This window comes from Mastomys coucha, unplaced genomic scaffold, assembly GCF_008632895.1.
Source record: "Mastomys coucha isolate ucsf_1 unplaced genomic scaffold, UCSF_Mcou_1 pScaffold5, whole genome shotgun sequence".
NCBI classification, from domain to species: domain Eukaryota; kingdom Metazoa; phylum Chordata; class Mammalia; order Rodentia; family Muridae; genus Mastomys; species Mastomys coucha.
Window position 1 is genome coordinate 98,351,319 of NW_022196911.1, and position 19,542 is coordinate 98,370,860.

At 49.5% G+C, this 19,542-nt stretch overlaps 1 protein-coding gene across 7 annotated transcripts; it reads left to right on the forward strand.

The window, feature by feature from the left end:
• The first annotated feature begins 1,078 nt into the window (after positions 1–1,078).
• Positions 1,079–18,661, forward strand: Hrob (homologous recombination factor with OB-fold). Of its 7 annotated transcripts, none has more exons than XM_031353592.1 (10): positions 1,079–1,324; positions 2,848–2,898; positions 7,972–9,033; positions 10,969–11,052; positions 13,033–13,173; positions 13,680–13,791; positions 13,916–14,001; positions 14,322–14,447; positions 15,881–15,995; positions 18,100–18,661. In XM_031353592.1, exons 1-10 carry the CDS (start codon positions 1,322–1,324, stop codon positions 18,189–18,191), a joined length of 1,872 nt encoding a protein of 623 aa, XP_031209452.1. In that variant the 5' UTR covers positions 1,079–1,321; the 3' UTR covers positions 18,192–18,661. The 7 variants fall into 7 exon arrangements, with proteins under 7 accessions (XP_031209452.1, XP_031209453.1, XP_031209454.1 ...); XM_031353593.1 differs by having other exon boundaries at positions 13,683–13,791; XM_031353594.1 differs by lacking the exon at positions 1,079–1,324 and adding an exon at positions 1,355–1,566.
• Positions 18,662–19,542: the final 881 nt, after the last annotated feature.

The following is a 19,542-nucleotide window of genomic DNA, read 5'->3' on the forward strand; positions in this document are numbered from 1 at the left end:
AAGAGTTGAGAGCCTATGACCCAGCTAGTGAGATTTCAGCATCTACACTTTAACTGCTATACCATTTTGCTTCTTAGAATTCCAGGGAACTGAGTTCATAACCCAAGGCTTCAGGAAAGACAACCCCCTATAATTATGTGCAAAGCATGTTGTGTTTGTGCACAAGTGCCTTGTTCTGAGGAAGAATCCACCAATCTAGTCAGATTTCTATGGCTCAGAAGGCTACTGTGCTCTGAGGAACACACACACCCTATCTTTCCCCTGATCTCTTCCTTCAGTCTTCTGTGCATGCCTTATATGCTTGAGCCAGGCCTTCTTACAGTCCCTGCATGGCCTCCAAGTTTTTTTTTCATTTATGTTTTTGTTTGTTTGTTTTTCTGCAGTGTATGTGTGTAAGGTAGATGGGAACCAGGGTCTTGAACGTGCACTAGTACAATAATTCTATAATTGAAGTACACTCCCAGCTTTCAGGTCTATTTTTCTAACACACAAAGAAGGCACAGATTTTTCTGCTGTAGAAACTCTTTAGAGCTGGGCGTATCATTAGCTTAGTGTTGAACATTTGCTTAGCACATGCAAGACCCAAAATCATTAAATCCCTCCTCATTCACCAGAGGATGGTGGCACATAAGGTTCTCGGGATCTCAGCTCTTAGAAACTGCTCTCTATCTTTTCCTGTCTCTACCAATCAGCGTTGGCCTAGAAAGTGTGAGGCCCTGGGTTCCATCCCCAGCACCACGTAAAACCTATAATCCCAGTGACTGAGAGGTAGAGGAAGAACAACAGGAGTTAAGGTTATTTTCGGCTACAAAGTGAGTTTGAAGTTAGCCTGGGCTACACGATCGGCTGGGTTCTGGTGAGGATGAAGTCACTCTCAAATCACCAGTCACTAATGTGCTCAACAAAAAAAGAAGGGAGAAAAAAGTGTTCAAGATTTCCTCAACTTCCTTTTCAATCAGAACGTGGCAGCCGGCGGGACTCGAGGGACAGCTAGGGGGAGATCGAGCGCCCTTTGATTTTCCCTTTAAGGCTGAGGCGGAAGGCCCGAGGGAGAAGGACTTTGTGTCGGCAGTATAAAATTGGTGCCTTCCCTTTAAGGGGGCGGAGCCACTGTTATGGCGGCGGCTTCGAAAGCCGCTCTGGGCGCACATTCTTAGGCGACCCTCTCTCTCAGCTTCCGCTGCGGTCTTAAAGACGCTTCTCTCTGACGCTGCTCTGGGGATACGATCGGTCACAGTTCCCTACTTTACATCTGGGTCGAGTTGGAGGTGATACGGCCAGGCCAATCCGCCTGCCGGCCCCGAGCTCACGGACTGTCGTCATGGTAATGCCGCATCTACGCCGCCAGGGCAGCGGGGAGGGGGCGTTCCAGCTGCGGGAAAGCCAGACTCTGGGTTGGGCTCGCGGCTCGCCGAATCTGCTAGGACAGGATCTGTCGGGTAGAGACTGGATGTAGTCTGTAAACCTGGGGTCTAGGTAGGAAGGGTGCGCACGCGCAGGAGACCTTGTGAAAAGACCTTCCCCGGACATACAGACCTACAGACAGAAAAATAGTCATCAATCCCTGTGAGCCCAAACGTCACTGACTTTTGGAACCTTTGCCCCCAACCCTTGAGACTCTGGGAGTGACTGACGTTCAACTCTCCCCTCCCTTCTCCACCTCCTCCTCCTCCTCCTCTTCCCCTCCTCCTCCTCCTCTGTTTTGTTTTGTTTTGGAGGGGAGGGGAGGGGAGGGGAGTCCTTGAAAGAGGCTTTCTGCCCCTGTAGCTGTCCTGTAACTCACTATGTAGATTAGGCTGGCCTCGAACTCACAAAGTGAGTTCTGGGATTAAAGGCAGGAGCTCCCATGCCACACACCCTTATCCCCCACCAAAGCCCTGGCTGTGGGCTTGAAAGAAGAACCCTAGACCCTCTTGGCAGCGTTGCCTTTGGCCTTTGGCCCTCTGTAGAAAGAAATCACTGGCTTGATTCTCAGAAACAAGTGCTCCATGCCAGGATTTATGGTCGTTTCTTGTGTTGGACAAACCTTTGAGACGTTGTTGCAAAATACTCAGGCCTGTTTCCAGAGGTGGTGTCGGCAAGTAATCCTATCCCTTGGGAAAGGAAAGGGTCAAGAGTTCAAGGTCAGCAGCTAGGGAAATGGCTGAGCAGGTAAGAGGTGATTGTCTCTGATGCCTGAGTTACATCCCTAGGTCCCACATGGTGGAAGAAACCGACTCCCTCAAGTTGTCTTCTGATCTCTACCCCAACGAAGTGGTGCTCCCCACCCCACTAAATCATTTGTTTTGTTTTGTTTTTGTTTTTGTTACAGGGTTTCTCTGTGTAGCCCTGGCTGTCCTGGAACTCACTCTGTAGACCAGGCTGGCCTTGAACTCAGAAATCCGCCTGCCTCTGCCTCCTCCCAAGTGCTGGGATCAAAGGCGTGCGCCGCCACTGCCCAGTGATCATTCATTTTTTAATATAAGATTTGAAAATTACCTCTATCAACACAATGGTTTGAGGCCAGCTTGAGACTCTTGTGCTGACCCTAAAGCTCTGCCTTTGTTCCCTTAGAAGTCTCCTCTCTTTCCTCTCTTTTCCTGTCTCCCCTTTCTAGGGGTAATTCAGATAGAATATATATACATATGTATATGAATATACATATTTTTTGAACAGTAAAGTATTTTTAAATCTTTAGCTAAATCGAATTTCTTCTCTTTTTCCTCCTCCAGTACTAGCCAAACACAAAACAGAAAACCAGTATACTTGATATAGTCTCATTAGAGCTGGGGGAAGAAGTTGTAGTGAATACAGAATGCTGCTGCGGTGGTTTTCCTCCAGTTTCAAGTGCTTTGTTTTCTTTTTCAGACGTGTGGTTTTCAGAAGTTGTTTTCTGTGGAAGAGGACTTTGAAGATGAGGTAGGGAACTGTTGGTGACCCGGGGGTGGCAAAAGATGCCCTGAGATGGAGAAGTTCAGAACATTTGGAACAGACCCATCAGGCTGCTTTCAATGGACATATCTTTATTTATTTATTTTTTAATCTATCTCAGGCTGAAACGTAAATAAATGTAAGCAAGGACCAACTTGGTGCTATTGGCTTATATTGCAGTTTCAGTACTTAAGAGGCTAAAGCAGGAAGATAGGAACCCAAGGCTGGCATGGGCTACATAGAGAGACTTTGTCTAAACAACAGTATATTTAACTCTTTGTTGCACGTTTTCACCACTGGGTTTCTCTGTGTAGTTCTAGCTGTCCTGGAACTCCCTCTGTAGACTTGACTAGCCTGGAACTAACAGATGTTTACCTGTCTCTGTCCCAGAGTCCTGGGATTGAGGGCATGCGTTGCCACCTCTGGCTATATTTAACTGTCTTAAAAATAAAACAAGCCAGGTGTGGTGGCGCATGCCTTTAATGTAGGCAGCACTTGGGAGCCAGAGGCAGGCAAATCTCTGAGTTCCAGGACAGTGAGGGCTATGTAGAGAGACCCTGTCTCAAACAAAACAAAAGAAAAGTCTGGGAGTGTGGGTAAGTGGGTACAGGTTCCTGCTTATCTTGGAACCCTGACCTCAGTGCCAAAGCTCTCAATAAAACCAGGTACATAAGGTGCACCTGTAATTCCAGCATTTGCTAGATGGAGGCAAAAGCATCATGAGTTCAAGGTCATCCTCAACTGCATAGAGAATTCAAAACTGTTCTGGGCATCATGAGATCCTGTATCAAAAATAAATAAATAAATAAATAAGAAAGAAAGAAAGAAAGAAAAAAGAAAAAAAGAGGGGGGAAAAAAGAAAACAAACAAAAACCAAATTAGCTCCCTAATTGTAACTGTCATGTCTTTAATTATAAAGGCCTTCCTGGGAGCTGTCTGGAGGGAGATTTCATTCACTTTTATAACAGCATGCCTGAGGGAGGAGGAGAGTTTATAGAGAGCCAGAGTCAGGGAGGAGACGCTCGGCACAGTTAGCTGAATGGCATGAGACCCGAGGGCACCCACTGGCCTGGGAACCAGGCAGATAGATCACTTTATTCCCTGGCCTCCCACTTTGTCTTCTCCAGAATGAAGGGCATTGTTATGTTCCTCTCTTCTTTCTCAGAAGATAAGAAATGAAATGAGACACAGAGTCAACATCTGGGAAAATCACTCTCGTGTAAGGCTTACCCCATGCCACTTAAGTGAGAATTTCTGACAGAGGAACTTCTTGAATAAGTCACTTACTGACCATGGGAACCAGAGAAAATTCCTTTGTTTTGTAGCCTTCCTAGCCCTGTCCTAGCCCTGCCTGAGGAGGCATTACTGGGTCTGTTGTGTTGCTGTTTGTTTGTAGACAGGTCCCTCCTGTGTAGTAAAGGCTCGCCGTGAACTGGAAACCATCCTGCCTCCACCCCCAGAGTGCTGGGGTTACAGGCATGGGACCCTAAGCCTGGCTACAGAGATATTTCAAAGTGTAATCAGAGACTACCAAACTAGTCTCTGTAGTTGTATTCATATTCAGAAGCAATGGTTATAGTTTCATCTAGGACACTGGACATTTCTACTGTGATTTGCCGGCCTCTGCTTCCTGAGTGCATGCTAGGATTAAAAGCTCACACTTCACATGCAACAGAAGCCACTTTTTGCTTCTAAGTTGTTTCTCTCTCCCTCTCTCTCTGTCTCTCTCTCTCTCCTTTTCTTTTATTATAATTTTATTTATGTGATATTCTTTTTCTTTTAAGAAGTATTTATTTTATGTATGTGAGCACACTGTAGCAATCTTCAGATACACTATTATAGATGGCCGTGATCCACATGTGGGTGCTGGGAATTGAACTCTGGAAGAGCAGTCAGTGCTCTTAACTGCTGAGTCATGTCTCCAGTTCCTCTCTTAAGCAAATGATGTAGGGATGGGGGATCAAGTGGGGTCTAGCCTTATTTTTTGACCAGTTCAAATCTCCAGTTCTTTTCTTTTTTAATTTTTTGGTGCTGGGATTAAAGGTGTGCGCCGCCACCACCCGGCTTCTTTTTTAACTTTTAGTTTATGTATATATTATGTGTGTATCTGAGTGTGTGGAAATCTAGAAGCCAGAAGAGGGCAACAGATCGTCTGGAGCTGGAGTAACAGATAGATGTGGGTCACTGGGCATGAGTGCTGGGATCTGAACCCAGGTCCTCAGGAAGAGTAGTAAGTGCTCTTAACAGCTGAGTCATCCATCTCTTCAGTCCCAACAGGTCTCAGATTCTGCATCCATTCTGTACCTATACATAGAGCCATTGTAAGAATTCACTGAGGGTTCTAGTAGAATACCTGAGTGCACCTGACACCTAGGGAAGTCACACATGTTGTTCTTATCATATAGCAACTTGATCTTTGTGGTCACAGATTAGTCAGTTACCAACTTTTTCTGTTTTTTTTTTTGTTGTTGTTGTTTGTTTGTTTTTGTGGTTTAAGTTTTTGTTGTGGTTTTGTTTTTGTTTTGTTTTCTGGTTTTTTCAAGACAGGATTTCTCTGTGTAGCCCTAGCTGTCCTGGAACTACTTTGTAGACTGGGCTGGCCTCAAACTCATAGAGATTCTGTTTTGTTTTTAACAACACAGGGTCTCTCAGTGAGCTTGGGCTGACCCCCAAATCCCTGTGTGGCAGAGGACACTGAACTCCTGGCCCTCTTGCTGCCAGGCTTCACTGCAGGGATGGTGGTGGGTGTGCCATCACACTGGCCTTCATTGTGGAAGTTTGCATTACCAGCTTTGTCAAGACATGTCCCTGACTTTATTTTTATTTTTATTTTGGTTTTTGGTTTTTGGAGACAGGGTTTCCCTGTGTAGCCCTGGCTGTCCTGGAACTCACTCTGTTGACCAGGCTGGCCTTGAACTCAGAAATCCGCCTGCCTCTGGCTCCCAAGTGCTGGGATCAAAGGCGTGCGCCACCACCACCTGGCCTTGTCCCTGACTTTAACTTTCAGTTTGGGAGATGTGTCATTAGAAGCTGAGAAGGAACTAGGAAAGTAAGTGACCCTGTTGGGTCCTAGCAGGTGACAGAAGATGGCCAGGATAATAATGGAATCCGACAGTGATTCTGAAAGACCCCTGAGGGGAGAGCCCCACTCAAATCTCAGGGGGATGTGCACCCAAGGAATCACAAGAGACAGTCTTGATGTAATTACAAGAGGTATTTTTATTTTGGGGCGCTCTGGGCCAGCACTACACCTATCTCACGCAGGAGATAGTGGAGCCAACCACGAGGCTCGAAAGTTAGGGGTTTATATAGGGAAAAGGTCTGGGGGAACAAAGGGATCAGTGTGGCCATACATGATTGGCTAGTTCAAATATTAACTATTACGTGTAGAACAGAGTGGAAAATTTCTAAAGTTGGTGTTAATCTGAGTCAACAGAGCATCTGACCTTAAACCATATCTGCCCAGACATGTAATTTATATCTTCTTGACCTGCTAGTTCTCAGGATGTCTAACAGACTGCTTGCTCATTCTCAGGCCTATGTGGGCCAACTTGTGATGGACTCTTAGGTCCATAACTTTTCTTAGTCAGCACAGGTCTAAAGCTTTAATTTTTCCTTTAAGTTCTGATTCTTCACTCTTGTTCCTTAAAAATGGCAGACCAAGGCCGGGCGGTGGTGGCGCACGCCTTTGATCCCAGCACTTGGGAGCCAGAGGCAGGCAGATTTCTGAGTTCAAGGCCAGCCTGGTCTACAGAGTGAGTTCCAGGACAGCCAGGGCTACACAGAGAAACCCTGTCTCGAAAAAATGGCAGACCAGTCTCTTTCTGGCTACCCAGGGCAACAGATGTTATGGCTAGGTGTCTACGTGTCCCCTCTCTCCTGGGTGATCAGGAACTTGTCCTTCTGATCACTGTTATTGTCATTGGTGTTGCTGGAGTGTGGGATTCTTGATAACCATCTAAAGCAGGAAAACCCTTTCTCTGGCCTGACAGTGGGGAGCAGAGGGGGTGGGGGTGGGGTAGTACCTTCTTGTCACTTAATCAGCAGTTCTGACTCAAAATACGCTCAGCACAGGCCTGTTGAGCTTGAAGGTGTCAATCTCACCTTGCTTCCCAAATGCAATCCATACTTAATTTAACTTGCCTGAGCAGCTATATTTAACTCGTGTCTATTTGGCTGGATCCAGGGGGGCTCTGTCTTCCTCAAGACTGTGGGTGTGCATGTGTATGGCTAGATAGAGGTGGGGACTGTACCAAGGGTTTGTGGCCAACAGAATAGCGGCCACAGTCCTGACTGAACTTAGCCAGTCTTCTTTCAGAGAGGTATGTGACCTCGTGGGGAAGCTTTGGCTTGGGGGGGGGCCCTGGAATGCTTTGCCCTTGCTTTCCCAGTAAGCCTTCTCTTGGAGACCAGTGACTGCCCGACAAGGTAGCCTTGGAGTGCTTCTGACAAAGCCTGATGGCACGCTGGCTCAGAATAGTTAAATGATGAGAGATGTCATTAGTACTTCTCATGCCAAGGTTTCTTTTTTCTTTTTTCTTTTCTTTTCTTTTCTTTTTCTTTTTTTTTCTTTTTTTTTTTTTTTTTTTTTTTTTTTTTTTTGTGGTTTTTTGAGACAGGGTTTCTCTGTGTAGCCCTGGCTGTCCTGAAACTCACTCTGTAGACCAGACTGGCCTCGAACTCAGAAATCCGCCTGCCTCTGCCTCCCAAGTGCTGGGATCAAAGGCGTGTGCCACCACTGCTCAGCTCATGCCGTGGTTTCTTACATGTGTATCTGCACACATATATGCTATATGCTTAAACAGTAAAGACAGAAGGTTTTGTTTTTATTTACTTTTTGGAAGCAGTTTTAAATTCCCAAATGCAAAGACCTTCCCTGCCAAACCCGATAGTGATGGTACTGGCCTGTAGTTCCAGCACTCGGGAGGCAGAGGGGTCAGGAGTTGAAGGTCATCCTCAGATACCCAGCAGCTTCAGCAAGGCCAGCCTGAGCTTTGTGAGATGCTGCCTCGGGAACACACAGAGCCCCAATGCAAAGGCCCACTTTCTGTTTCTTTGTAGGATTTCTTATCTGCTTTGGAGAATGCAGAGAACCACGTTGTTAGTGCACTGCCCGGGGATGCCGGGTGCCTGAGACCTGTCTCTTCCAGACCACAGGACACTCTGCAGACACAAATCTCAAGACCGATGCCATCATACCCTGCCTCCAACCGGTCAGTCCCAAGACTGTGTCTCCCTACTTCCAGCATGCCGGAGACCGTCAAGGGTCCACCCTGCACAGGAGCAATGTCCCTGAGACCCGTCTCAGTTTCTAGCAGCAGCTTGGGCAGTCAGCAAAGAATGACAGGAGCAAAAGTGTTCCAGGAGTCATCAGGACCCCAGTCCTCAGCCACACACTCTGGATATATCTTTGAGAGCTATCAACAGGGCATTGGTGACTTTGAAGCACCTGATCAAGATGAGTTTGACAAGGCCCTGGCAAGCATAGAGCTGGAGGGAGCTGGCTTGGAGCTAGAAGTTGACAGTGGAGCCGCCCAGATCCTGCCTGCCAAGCACTGTGAGGATCCCATATTGGCGAAAAAGGCCCGAGTAGCTGATCTGAGTGGATCTTTCCAGAAGGGGCCCATTGTCCACTGTAGAAATCCATGGCCTTCCTTAAGACCTACTGCAGCCACAGGCAGCCTTCCTGTCCCAGCTACATCAGGCATTTCCACTTCCCATCAAAGGGGCTCCCCTGTTCCTGCACCTCAGTATCTGCCAGTGGCTGGAAGCACCATCAGAAACAGCCCACAGAATTCTGTGCCCGGTCAGCCCCTTCAGTCTCCCAGGGCATGGCCAAGAGGCAAACCCCGCTTTCCTGGACCTCAGCGTCCCCATTGCAGCTCTGCAGCACTTTGTCAGGGGCCCTTGCCATCCGGAACCCCAGTGTCTTTTGTTGAGTCTCCTGTCAGCACCCCAAGAAGTACCTCAGTTACTCAGCCAGCTCTTCAGACACCCATAGTCACCAACCACTTGGTACAGCTTGTCACTGCTACCAATTGGACCCCCCAGCAGCCCTCTCGCCCCTCTGTTCGAGCTAAAACCCGCCGCTTCCCTGGCCCAGCTGGACTTCTGCCTCACCAAGTGAGTGACTGGGTTTCCTGGGCTCTCGGATCCAGGGAAGGAAGCAGTGGTCTAGTCTTAGAATATCTTCACCGTCTGAAGACAGGCAAGAGGAATGGGGAGAGAGGATTTACGAGGGTGGGAGAGATGGCTCAGGCATGGTGACGCACTCTTGTAATCCTAACTCTGTGAGGAGATGAAAGATTCCTGGGATTCGCCGACTAACCAGCCTAGCTTGGGGGGTTAGCTCCAAGACAGTGAGACCCGGCCTCAAAAAAACAAAGGAGGGACGAGGGAGATGGCTCAGCAGTTAAGAGCACTAACAAGTGCTTACAGAGGACCTGGGCTCAGTTCCCAGCCTCCACATGATGGTTCACAGCCATCTCTAACTCCAGTCCCAGGGGAGTGGACGTCCTGGTCTGACCTCTGTGAGCACAGACACATGCATACATGCAGGCAAAACAGCTACACAATAAAAAAAATAGCTTATTCTAAAAAGTCAAAAAACAAGGTAGATGGTGCCTCAGGCCTCCTCATGTGTGCATGGGCACTTATGTGCCCACACACACACACACACACACACACACATACACACACTCACACACGTATATACTGCAAAAAAATAAAGTTTGCAAAGCTATGGAAGTCAGAAGTGGGAAGGGATGAAGGGGGTGGCTCAGAGGTAGAGCACTTACCTAGCAGATGCCAAGCTCTGAGACCCAGTCCCGGCACTAATGGGGTAGAGAGGGCCATGCCCACAGGGATTTCCTAGATTAGATTAACCAACGAGGGAAGACCCACGTTAGTCATGGGAAGGCCCACGTTAGTCGTGGGAAGCAGCTTTCCCTGGGCCAGGCCCTGGACTGAATGAAAAAGGATAAAGTAGCTGAGCTGTTGGCTAACCCTCAGTCTCTGCTTCCCCACGGTGCATACCACGTGGCTGACAGCCTCAGGCTGGGGCCACTGCCCCGCCATGATCAAGCTTGCCCTGTTAGCCAAAGTAAACCTTAAAAAAAAAATGTAAAAAGTGGGCAGGAAGAGTACTTGACTATGAAATCGTGCTTGGGGAACACAATTTCCTACTTTTATGTGTTTGCTGAGTGTCTGTTGTTGGCTAACCCTAGATGGGAATATTTTCTCACTGTGTTAGCCAGAGGTAGATACTGGGCAATCTGTTTGGAAGAACAAGCTTGCAGTGAGTGGAAGAATCAGGGGAGGAGTTATGCAGGCGGTGCAGTTAGGAGAAGGTGCAGTTAGGGGAAGGGTCTTTACCTGGCTCCAGGAGACACCCGACATGGGCTCTGCCTGGCCTTTCCTAGCTCTTGGCTTTGGGTAGATGAACAGAATGATAAAGGGGAGGACGGAGACTCTGCCTGGGGGTTTGTCCAGCAATGGAAAGAGCAGGAGCTCTTAGAGATCACAGAACACTTCAGTGTAGCTGGTGTTGGGGGAACATGAGGAAGCCTGGCTTAACAGTGAGACAGGCCTGAGGAGTTTAGATGTAGGCAGTGGTGGAGGGATAAGACCCCTCAAACCAGTTTTGGTCTTGGTTTCGGTAGGTATCTTCCTTTCTGGTGAGGGGATTGACAACCCCTGTTGTGGCTTGCTCTTCCCCAGCCCTTCAAGAGAAACCCAAAGGGTGGCCTGCTCTTTCCTGAGAAGGGCCTCTGGGAAAGTGCTCAGTAACTCACCACAGATCCCTCTGTCGGGCTGCTGTCCCCTTCAGGTGGCACTGGGTCTTGCTCCTGGGGCAGCTCTAGTTTCCTTACATTCTCAAACTGATCCCCCAAGTGTCTTTTTAAAGCTACCAATGAGGCTCTTGAGACTGCGTTAGAGACAGTGTAATATGTGCTAATTGTCCCTGATAGTTTCCTGAACTCATTATGTAACCAGACAAGACGCTGTACTTGTAAATAACAGCTGCTGAGCTTGCTCTCGCCTTCTCTCCTCTCTTAGCACAGCGGGGAGAATCTGGAGGAGATCATGGTTTCCACACCCCAGACCCCGACTCACGGTGCTCTGGCTAAATTCCACACTGAGGTAACTCTATGTAAATCTTCACCTCTTGGGCAGCATTTGAAAGCGAAGGTCACCTTGGTCCTGGCATGCTTTAGTTAGTGCTGCTAGGCCTATACCAATGGGGTAGGTGGAGAAGGCAGTTGGGGGGGGCAGCAGTTTATAGACAGAGAATGAGGCATGTCCTGACGCCAAGCCTCAGCTTTCTCTTGCATCTGAGAACTGTGGACCCAGCTACCTGCATCTTTCCTTAGGGAAGTGGTAGTAAGTTGCTCTGGATATCCTGGAACTCACTCTGTAGACCAATCTGGCCTTGAACTCAGAAATCCGCCTGCCTCTGGCTCCCAAGTGCTGGGATTAAAGGCGTGCGCCACTACTGCCTGGCCCAGCAATAAGTCTTATGATATCTTGAGAACCCTCTCCAGTCTCTGGGAGCCCAGCTGGGAAGGCTTCGCCCTCATCTTGTCTGGGGGGGGGGGTTCCCTTTCAGTGGGTAGGGCCAGCTTCCCTACCCTCCTGGTGCTCTAATTGACTTACTCTATCTTCAGAGCCACCTTTGCTTTTGATTTTCACCTTTACTTCTTTTTGCTGCAGCTCCCCAGGGCTGCCCATGCAATTCAGGTCCAAACCTGGCAGTAATCATCTGGATTCAAAGTAGTTGTTGATATGAAGCAGCTAATGGTTAAAACCAGGGACATCAGATAAAACATGACTGCATTCAAAACGGCTAAGGTGCTCTGTGAGCCTATAAATATAAATATAAATATAAATATAAATATGTACTGGAAGCTCTTACCTCTAAGACTTTCAGACAGTCAGATGAGTGGGTTAAGAGCCCTTGTTGCCACTGACTACTCTTCTGGGGGTCCTGAGTTCGAATCCCAGCAAGCACATGGTGGCTCACAGCCATCTGAAATGAGATCTGACACCCTCTTCTGGTGTGTCTAAAGACAGCTACAGTGTACTTAAATATAATAAATAAATAAATAAATAAATAAATAAATAAATAAATAAATGATTTGAGCCGGGCAGTGGTGGTACATGCCTTTAATCCCAGCACTTGGGAGCCAGAGGCAGGCGGGTTTTTGAGTTCAAGGCCAGACTGGTCTACAGAGTGAGTTCCAGGACAGCCAGGGCTACACAGAAAAACCCTGTCTCGGAAAAAAAAGCCAAAAAAAAAAAGAGTCCTTGTTGCTTTTGCAGTGAACTTTGTTGGGTTCCCAGCACGCACACTGCACACTGCCTGTCACACCAGCTGCAGACAATCAGTCTATCGCCCTCTTCTGGCCTTTGAGAGCACCTGCATGCACAGACCCTCCTACAGACCCATAAAATAAATAAATCAATCTTTAAAATAAGAGGATGGATAGCCTTTTGCTTCATTGTAAGTAAAATCAGGACCTGGTTAGAAAAAGAAAGGAGGGGCTGGAAAGATGGCTCTTGTTAAGAGCACCAACTTCCAGAAGATCTGGAGTTCAATTCCCAGCAACCACGTGGTGGCTCACAACCATCTGTAATAGAATCTCATGCCCTCTTCTGGTGTGTCTGAAGACAGCTACAGTGTACTCACATACATAAAGTAAATAAATCTTTAAGAAAAGAAAGAACCAGGCAGTGGTGATTCATACCTTTAATCCCAGCACTTGAGAGGCAGAGGCAGGCGGATTTCTGAGTTCGAGACCAGCCTGGTCTACAGAGTGAGTTCCAGGACAACTACCTAGAGAAACCCTGTCTCAAAAACCAAAAAAAAAAAAAAAAAAAAAAAAGGAAAGAAAGAAAAAGAGAGGAAACCCTTTATTTTGGCTGCTTAGTAAAAGATGTGGAATTTAGCCAGGTTTCCAATGCCACTTTCTGTTCAGTACAGGAATTGAGAGGCATCCATCTCCCCTATCTCCCACCCCAGGGAATCCGCTGTTTCTCTCCCACCTGTCTGTCTTGCCTCAGTAAGGATCTTTCCCGATGTAGATCCACTAATGCAGGCTCCCCTCTGCTCTCTGGTACCAGATTGTTTCCAGTTCCCAGGGATCGATAGAAGAAGATTTTGGGCGGGGGCCCTGGCTCACCATGAAATCTGCTCTGGGCCTGGATGAGCGAGACCCCACCTGCTTTCTCTATACCTACAGTATTGTCATGGTGCTGCGCAAGGTAAGGGTCCTGAGAAGGGAGACTCTACTGCCCATTCCACCGCAGGAAGAGACTCCCTGCCACCTCCTACCCCAATCCTGTCCCTGGAGGGCAGCCTGAACTCCCTTGGGTTGTATGTCTTCACCGCCACCCGTAATTTTGAGCACAGTATCGGGCATGCTTCTGCACTTGCAGGTACCAGACTGAGAGGCAGAGAGAAGCACACGCCACTGCCACCCTGAGAGCTCCCTGGCGGTCTCACATGTACAGATACATATTGATACTGTTGATGCATGTATCAGTAACTCCTTGCCTGTGGCCTGCTGTGATGGAGTCAGCCACAAAAACAGATACAAAAAGAAAGAAACCTAAGAGAGAAAGGGACCCTCCAGCTTTGGGCTCTACAGGAGCAGGGCGTGCCCCTCCAGCTGCCTTCCTCTGCCAAAAGGAAGGCTGTTGCCACCTCTGGTTGTTGTGGGGAGTTACACTGAGGCATGGCTAGCTCAGTGAGTGCCTTTCCATGTAAGCAGGCAGCCCTCAAGCAGCTCCCCAGGAACAAGGTCCCCAACATGGCGGTGATGATCAAGTCCCTGACTCGGAGCACAATGGACGCCAGTGTGGTTTTTAAGGACCCCACGGGTAAGGAGCGGGTCCCGGGTCCTGGGTGTTTCTTACGAGTGACTTCCACTGAGGTCCAGAGATGAGCAGCCCACTCTCCAGCCCAGGGCTCAGACCCTGAGATGGAGACCTGTGGCTTTTCCAGGAGAGATGCTCGGGACGGTGCACAGAGTGCTTCTGGACACACACCAGAGTGAGCTGAAGCCTGGCTCGGTGCTGTTGCTGAAGCAGGTAGGACACTCCCTCCACCTTGGTTCATCCTTGCTTGGCAGGCAGCCCTCCCTCCATCGCCAACCAAAAAGAGAAGCTAGGTCCTGGATCGCTGGAGCCGAGAGCAGTCCTCTGGCCAGTCAGCCATTCCACTCTTGATGGGTAAACGGGGATGGAGAGTTGTATTTGGGGTCGTAAGTGGTTCTGTTGTGGCAGCAAGGCTAAGGCAGGAGTGACTGGTGAGCTTGGTGCCAAGGACAGGAAGTGAAAGGGAAGCTGGTACTCGATGGTCCAGCAGTACCTTGTTCCCTGCAGACACTGACTCCCCTTCCTAACTCCAGGTTGGAGTGTTCTCTCCTTCCCTCAGAAACCACTACCTGAACGTGACACCCAACAACCTGGTCCACATTTACAGCCTAGATTCTGGGGATGGGGACTTCCTCCAGCCACCTCAGCCCTCGCCCAAGGTGAGTGGGGCAGGGGAGATGGTGCTGGGCAGAGCTGCCCTGCCTGGTTTCTCTCAGTTCTTCCTGTCCTCGTCCCTGGGGGGCAATGTGTGAAGGGGACATAAAGAGGTACCTTTGGGAGCAGGAGTCTCTCTGCTGCCCCTGCTCCAGCCACCTGCCAGGCAGAGGCTGAGTAACAGGACCTAGAAGAGCAGCTGGTGTCCTGGTGATTCCTGAATGTCTGATCATGGGCTTGATCATTTGAGAAGTTAGAGGAGTCATTTGAGAACCAGGGTGAGGGCCCCCTGGGGGTGGTGGCAGAAAATGATAGAAGGTCACATCTGCGCCAGGTGGCAATGCAGAGAACAGGGAATACAAATGGCCTGTCTAGCAAACTGGCCCTTGCTCTGAGACTTCCCTCCTGGCCTCGGCCTCTGCTAGCAATGCCCTGGAGCATACCCCTTTAAGAACGAAGACAGGCGGTAGTGTCTGAGCTGGGCATCACTCTAGGTGGTCCAAAGTGCAAAGTGCACTTTGGCACTTTAGGTAAAGTGCAAAGCCCAGACCTGACCCTGCTCACCCCACCCTTAGGAGCCCGGCCTAGAGGAAGACAGGAGACAGACGTGGGGCTTGCCCAAGCTCTTAATTAGTTTTACTATGCCCGTGAGCAAGCCTTGTCCCTTCCCCTGTTCTTCCACTATCTGTAGAACAAGGGTTTGACTTGATGACCTCCAGGCACTGTAGAACTTTACTTCTAGTTATGTCCTTACGCTCGTTCCTCCTCTGAGGACGCAGTGGACGCTGTGGACCCTTCACAGTCACCCACCTCTATAACCTTCATTTTTCTTTAAGCTTTTCCTTCTTTTTTTGAAATGGAGGGTTTTGTTAGTTTCTTTGCTTAATGGTTTATTAATTTTCTTTTATGTGTGAGTGTTGCAAGTATTTTGCCCACGTGTATTCACATGTCCCACGTGTGTGCTTGGTGCCTATGAAGTCAAGAAGGCATCAGATCTCCTGGACCTGGGATTATAGATGGTTCTGTGGCACCGTGTGGGTGCTAGAAATTGAACCTGCATCCTCAGGAAGAACATGTGCTCTTAAATACTGAGCCACCTCTCCAGCCATCATAACAGCTTATTTTAATCCCAGGCTAGCTCCTCAGCACACTGGTGAATGGCCTCTTTACCTCCTACAGTGGTTATACAGAGTTCCCAAAACCTTAGACGCTGATAGAATTTGGAAAGATCAGCCTAGGGGTCTATTCTAGTTCAGCTGTGCTGTTTGGTGTTTCAGCTCTCTCCGTCAGCGTGGGCCTGGATGACCCTGGCTCCTGCTCTATTCCCTTTGTCTTTGTCCCGAGAGTCCCTACCTTTGAGGCCGTCTTGGTAGAGGCACCCCCCACCCCAGGGATTTCAGGAGCCTTAGGCACTGGTAACAAGATCCCCTGTCCTCAGGATCTGGGAAACTCCCATGGAAGTCTCCAACCTGATGTGGCTGCAGAGCCCACGCGGGGCCTCAGAACAGCACAGAACCCAACAGTGTCTCCCGAAGAAGAGCTCCCAGAGACAGGTAAGGCACATCCCCTCGGCATCCTCTGGCCTCACGCAGCAAGGCTGCAGACCTAGGTGAGAGCCACTACACTGATCACAGTGTGGTCCCATTTGCTGACAGTACCTTCAGCTACAGGAGGGAGCATCACCAACCCCCGGGGGCTTGGCACAGTCTCTGTCCCATTTCAAGTCCCACCCTGCCTGTACTCAAGAGGCTCCCCAAGGAGCTATATATATATATCCACATGGCCAGGAAGACTGGGACACAAACCTGGGAACCCGAGAACCACTCTCAGGCGGAGCCATCATAGTCCTTAGCTTTTAACTTGAGGCAAGGACCTCACACCAAGCACATTCACACTACACCAATATGTATACTACAAAGCTGGTCTGTTTAGATCCTACATAGGACCCCTGTGCTGGTGTCTTGTGTTGTCTGGAATCCTGCACTTTCTCCTTACAACTGAGCCTGCTGCTGCTGACCCCATAGCTGTCAGAAGTTGCTGGTGGTCACAGAGCAAGTGTGGAAAGTTGGCTGCTCACTCACACTGCCGCTCCACAGGGCGGAAGACAAATACAGTGCCTGCTGTTGCCTGAAGGGCGAGCCTCACCTGTTCCTCCTCTTCATCTCAAATGGTTTTCTCTAGCTCGCTAGTCACAGCCCAGCTCGCTAGTCACAGCCCAGCTCCCACAAGGCAACTTCTGGGTTTTGAGAGAATCTTCTGCTGAGTCCCACCAGCCTGACCCTCACTGTGCAGCCCAGGCTGGTATCACATTCACAGCAAACCCTTTTCCTTAGCCACCAAGTGCTGGCCTTAAAGGCACGCACTGCCATGCCCAGCCCAATTTTTTTCTTGTTGTAAGCAAATAACAGCCCCACCCCCCCTGAGCACAGTGCTCTCACCCTAATTAAATTGTGAATGCTTCCCAGCAGGTTGTCTCCTTTCCCTCCCTGTGGTGGTCCTACCAGGCCTGGAGCTGGGCTCTTGGGTGTGGTTTACAGTCTGCCTTCCTGGCACCCCCATCCTGTGCTGGAAGTGGCACTTTCTACTTGGCAGCAGGTAGAGCCTAAGTATGCTCATCTGGGGCAAGTCACTGCACCTCTTGAAAGTTTGCTCGCCCAGCAAAGTGCGTTTGAGCACAGCAGCCACCTTGAGCTGCCTTGGGTTGTTGAGGCAGAATGAGCGCACAGTGAGTCATCGCTGCTGCTCACTGACAGTGTGACAGTCTATTAGCAGGGTCAGCCGCACGCCAGCTTATTTCCCATAAGCACCACATCTGACAGCTCTGGGCTGGTCAGAAGCGCTCTCTCGCTCTCCCCCTCTCTCTCTCCTCCCTATCTCTCTTTCCCTCTCCCTCTCTCCCTCTCCCCTCCTCCTCCTCCCCTCCTCCTTCTCTTTTTCTTCATTTTATCTGTTAGAAAGCAGGCCTGCCACGACATGTGTGTGAAGGTCAGAGGACGACTTGTGGAACTCAGTCCTCTACAAGATAGGTTCTGGAGTCACCCACTTGGCCATCTGGCCAGCTTGGGAACGGCCCCTTTCAGTCTCTTTTTCTTTTCTCTTTCTTTTTCTTTTTTTGTATGAAGGGTATGTTTGTTTGTTTGTAGACAGGGTTTCTCTGTAGCCCTGGCTGTCCAGACACTTGCTCTGTACACCAAGCTGGTCTCAAACTCAGAGATCTGAGTGCTGATCAAAGGTGTGTGGCACTCTGCTTGTCTCCTTTTGTCCTGCATGTCTGCCCACGCTCTCTCCCACTGTCAGCCCAGGTGGGTGAACTGTCACTCCTAAGACCTGTCCCCCTTCAGTGAGAAAGTTGCAGTAGGGAGCCTCCATAATCCTTCCTGCTCAACACTGCCTCTGAACAGGAGAGAAAGAAGCCAGCGAAGCACAGGGCATTCCCCGTTCCTACTGGAATGGCCCAGGAGTTGTGTGTTGTGTTTGTAGGGAGCCAGGGAAAGATAGACCAGGTCAGCCTCAGACCCATGGCATGGGGCATTGCATCTCCCCTGGGGCAGCCACCTTTCTGGCTGTGTCCTAAAGGGCAGAGGCTTCAGAACTGAGCTCTATGGGGTCCTGTGGTTGTCACTGAATTTATTCCTGCCCCTTCTCCTCCTCCTGCAGATGACCTGGATGGACTCCTGGGTGAGCTCCCTGAGGACTTCTTCTGTGAGCCCAGCAGCTGGGGCTGTCTCAAGACAGGGCATCCACCATGAGCTGGTGGTGGCCTCTCTGTCCCCAGACAAGCTCTCAGTGCATCTGGGAGAGAAAGCCAGTGCTGTTGGAGACAACTTAAGCCCATGGTCTGACACCTCCCCACGGCCACTTTGGAATGTCCAGTGATGGGCTAGACTGTGGGCTACGTGGCTTGGTGACTTGACGACTTTGGCATGGGCGTCCTGGAAATCTGAGCAAGGCTTGCTCCCCAACATCCTTGTCCCTCTGGCATATCGTCCTCTGGCCAATAAGAAAAATGGCATCCTCCCACCTCATCTTAAACTTTCACAAGGCTGGGCCTGATTTTCTGGGCCTTTGTTCCTCGATCCCCTGTCAGCTGAGGAGCCCAAAGGAGCTACAGCCACAGCAGAGGTGACCTAAGGCCTGTAGCTAACTTGTCCACAAGGGTGACGGTGAGGTGCAGGCTACTGTACCTGGTTCTGGAATAAAGCATCCCTTCTTCATCTGCCCCCCTCCGTCCCACACTTCCTCCCTCTCATCCTCTCCTGGCCAGAGCAGCCAAGCTCCAAGGCAGAGCAAGCAGCATGGAGCGGAGGTGGGAGAAAACCCTTTTCCATCTCTCCTTTCCCTCTGCCCCTCTGGTTTTTTGTGTGTTTTTTTGTTTTTTATGTCCATGAGTCTTTTGCCTGCATGTATGTCTGTGTACCAGCTCTGTGCCTGGTGCCCTTAAAGACCAGAAGAGGGCTTTAGATCCCTTAGGACTTAGAGTTACAAATAGTTGTGAGCCACCTATGGATTTGAACCCAGGACCTCTGGAAAAACAAGTGCTCTTAACAACTGAGCCATCTCTCCAGCCACTCATTCTTTTATTCATACGATGCAGGCATGCATGTGTGTAGATGTGTGTGTGCATTTGTGTGCATGTGTACCAGAGGAATAGAACAAAAGAACAAAAGCAGAAACAAGGCTGGGAAATGACTTCTTGAGTAAAATGAGAGCCTGAGTAAAAGCTCGGCGTGACATCACCCGAAGTCATCCACCCGTAACTCCGGGCAGCAGAGCAGAGACAGAGCCCTGGGGACTCACTGGCTAGCTAGCTTGCCTAGTTACAGCAAGTTCAGAGACCTGGAGCATAAGTTACAGGAGATTGAGAGCCACCTGATGTGGGTGCAGGGACTCGGCTGAGCCATCTCTCCATCTTGTAAGATATCTCTGAGAATCTGTTGGTCCACTGCCATTCTCACTTGGTTCACTTCAGTGCTGGAACATGAGCCTTGGGCCTTGTATTTTTCAGGCTCTCAACCTCTGCTTCATCCCAGGGAAGCAGGCTGAATAGGCCTGTTTGGCTGGCAGCCTCCCCCTGCCACAGCTGCTGCCGACAGTTGCCAG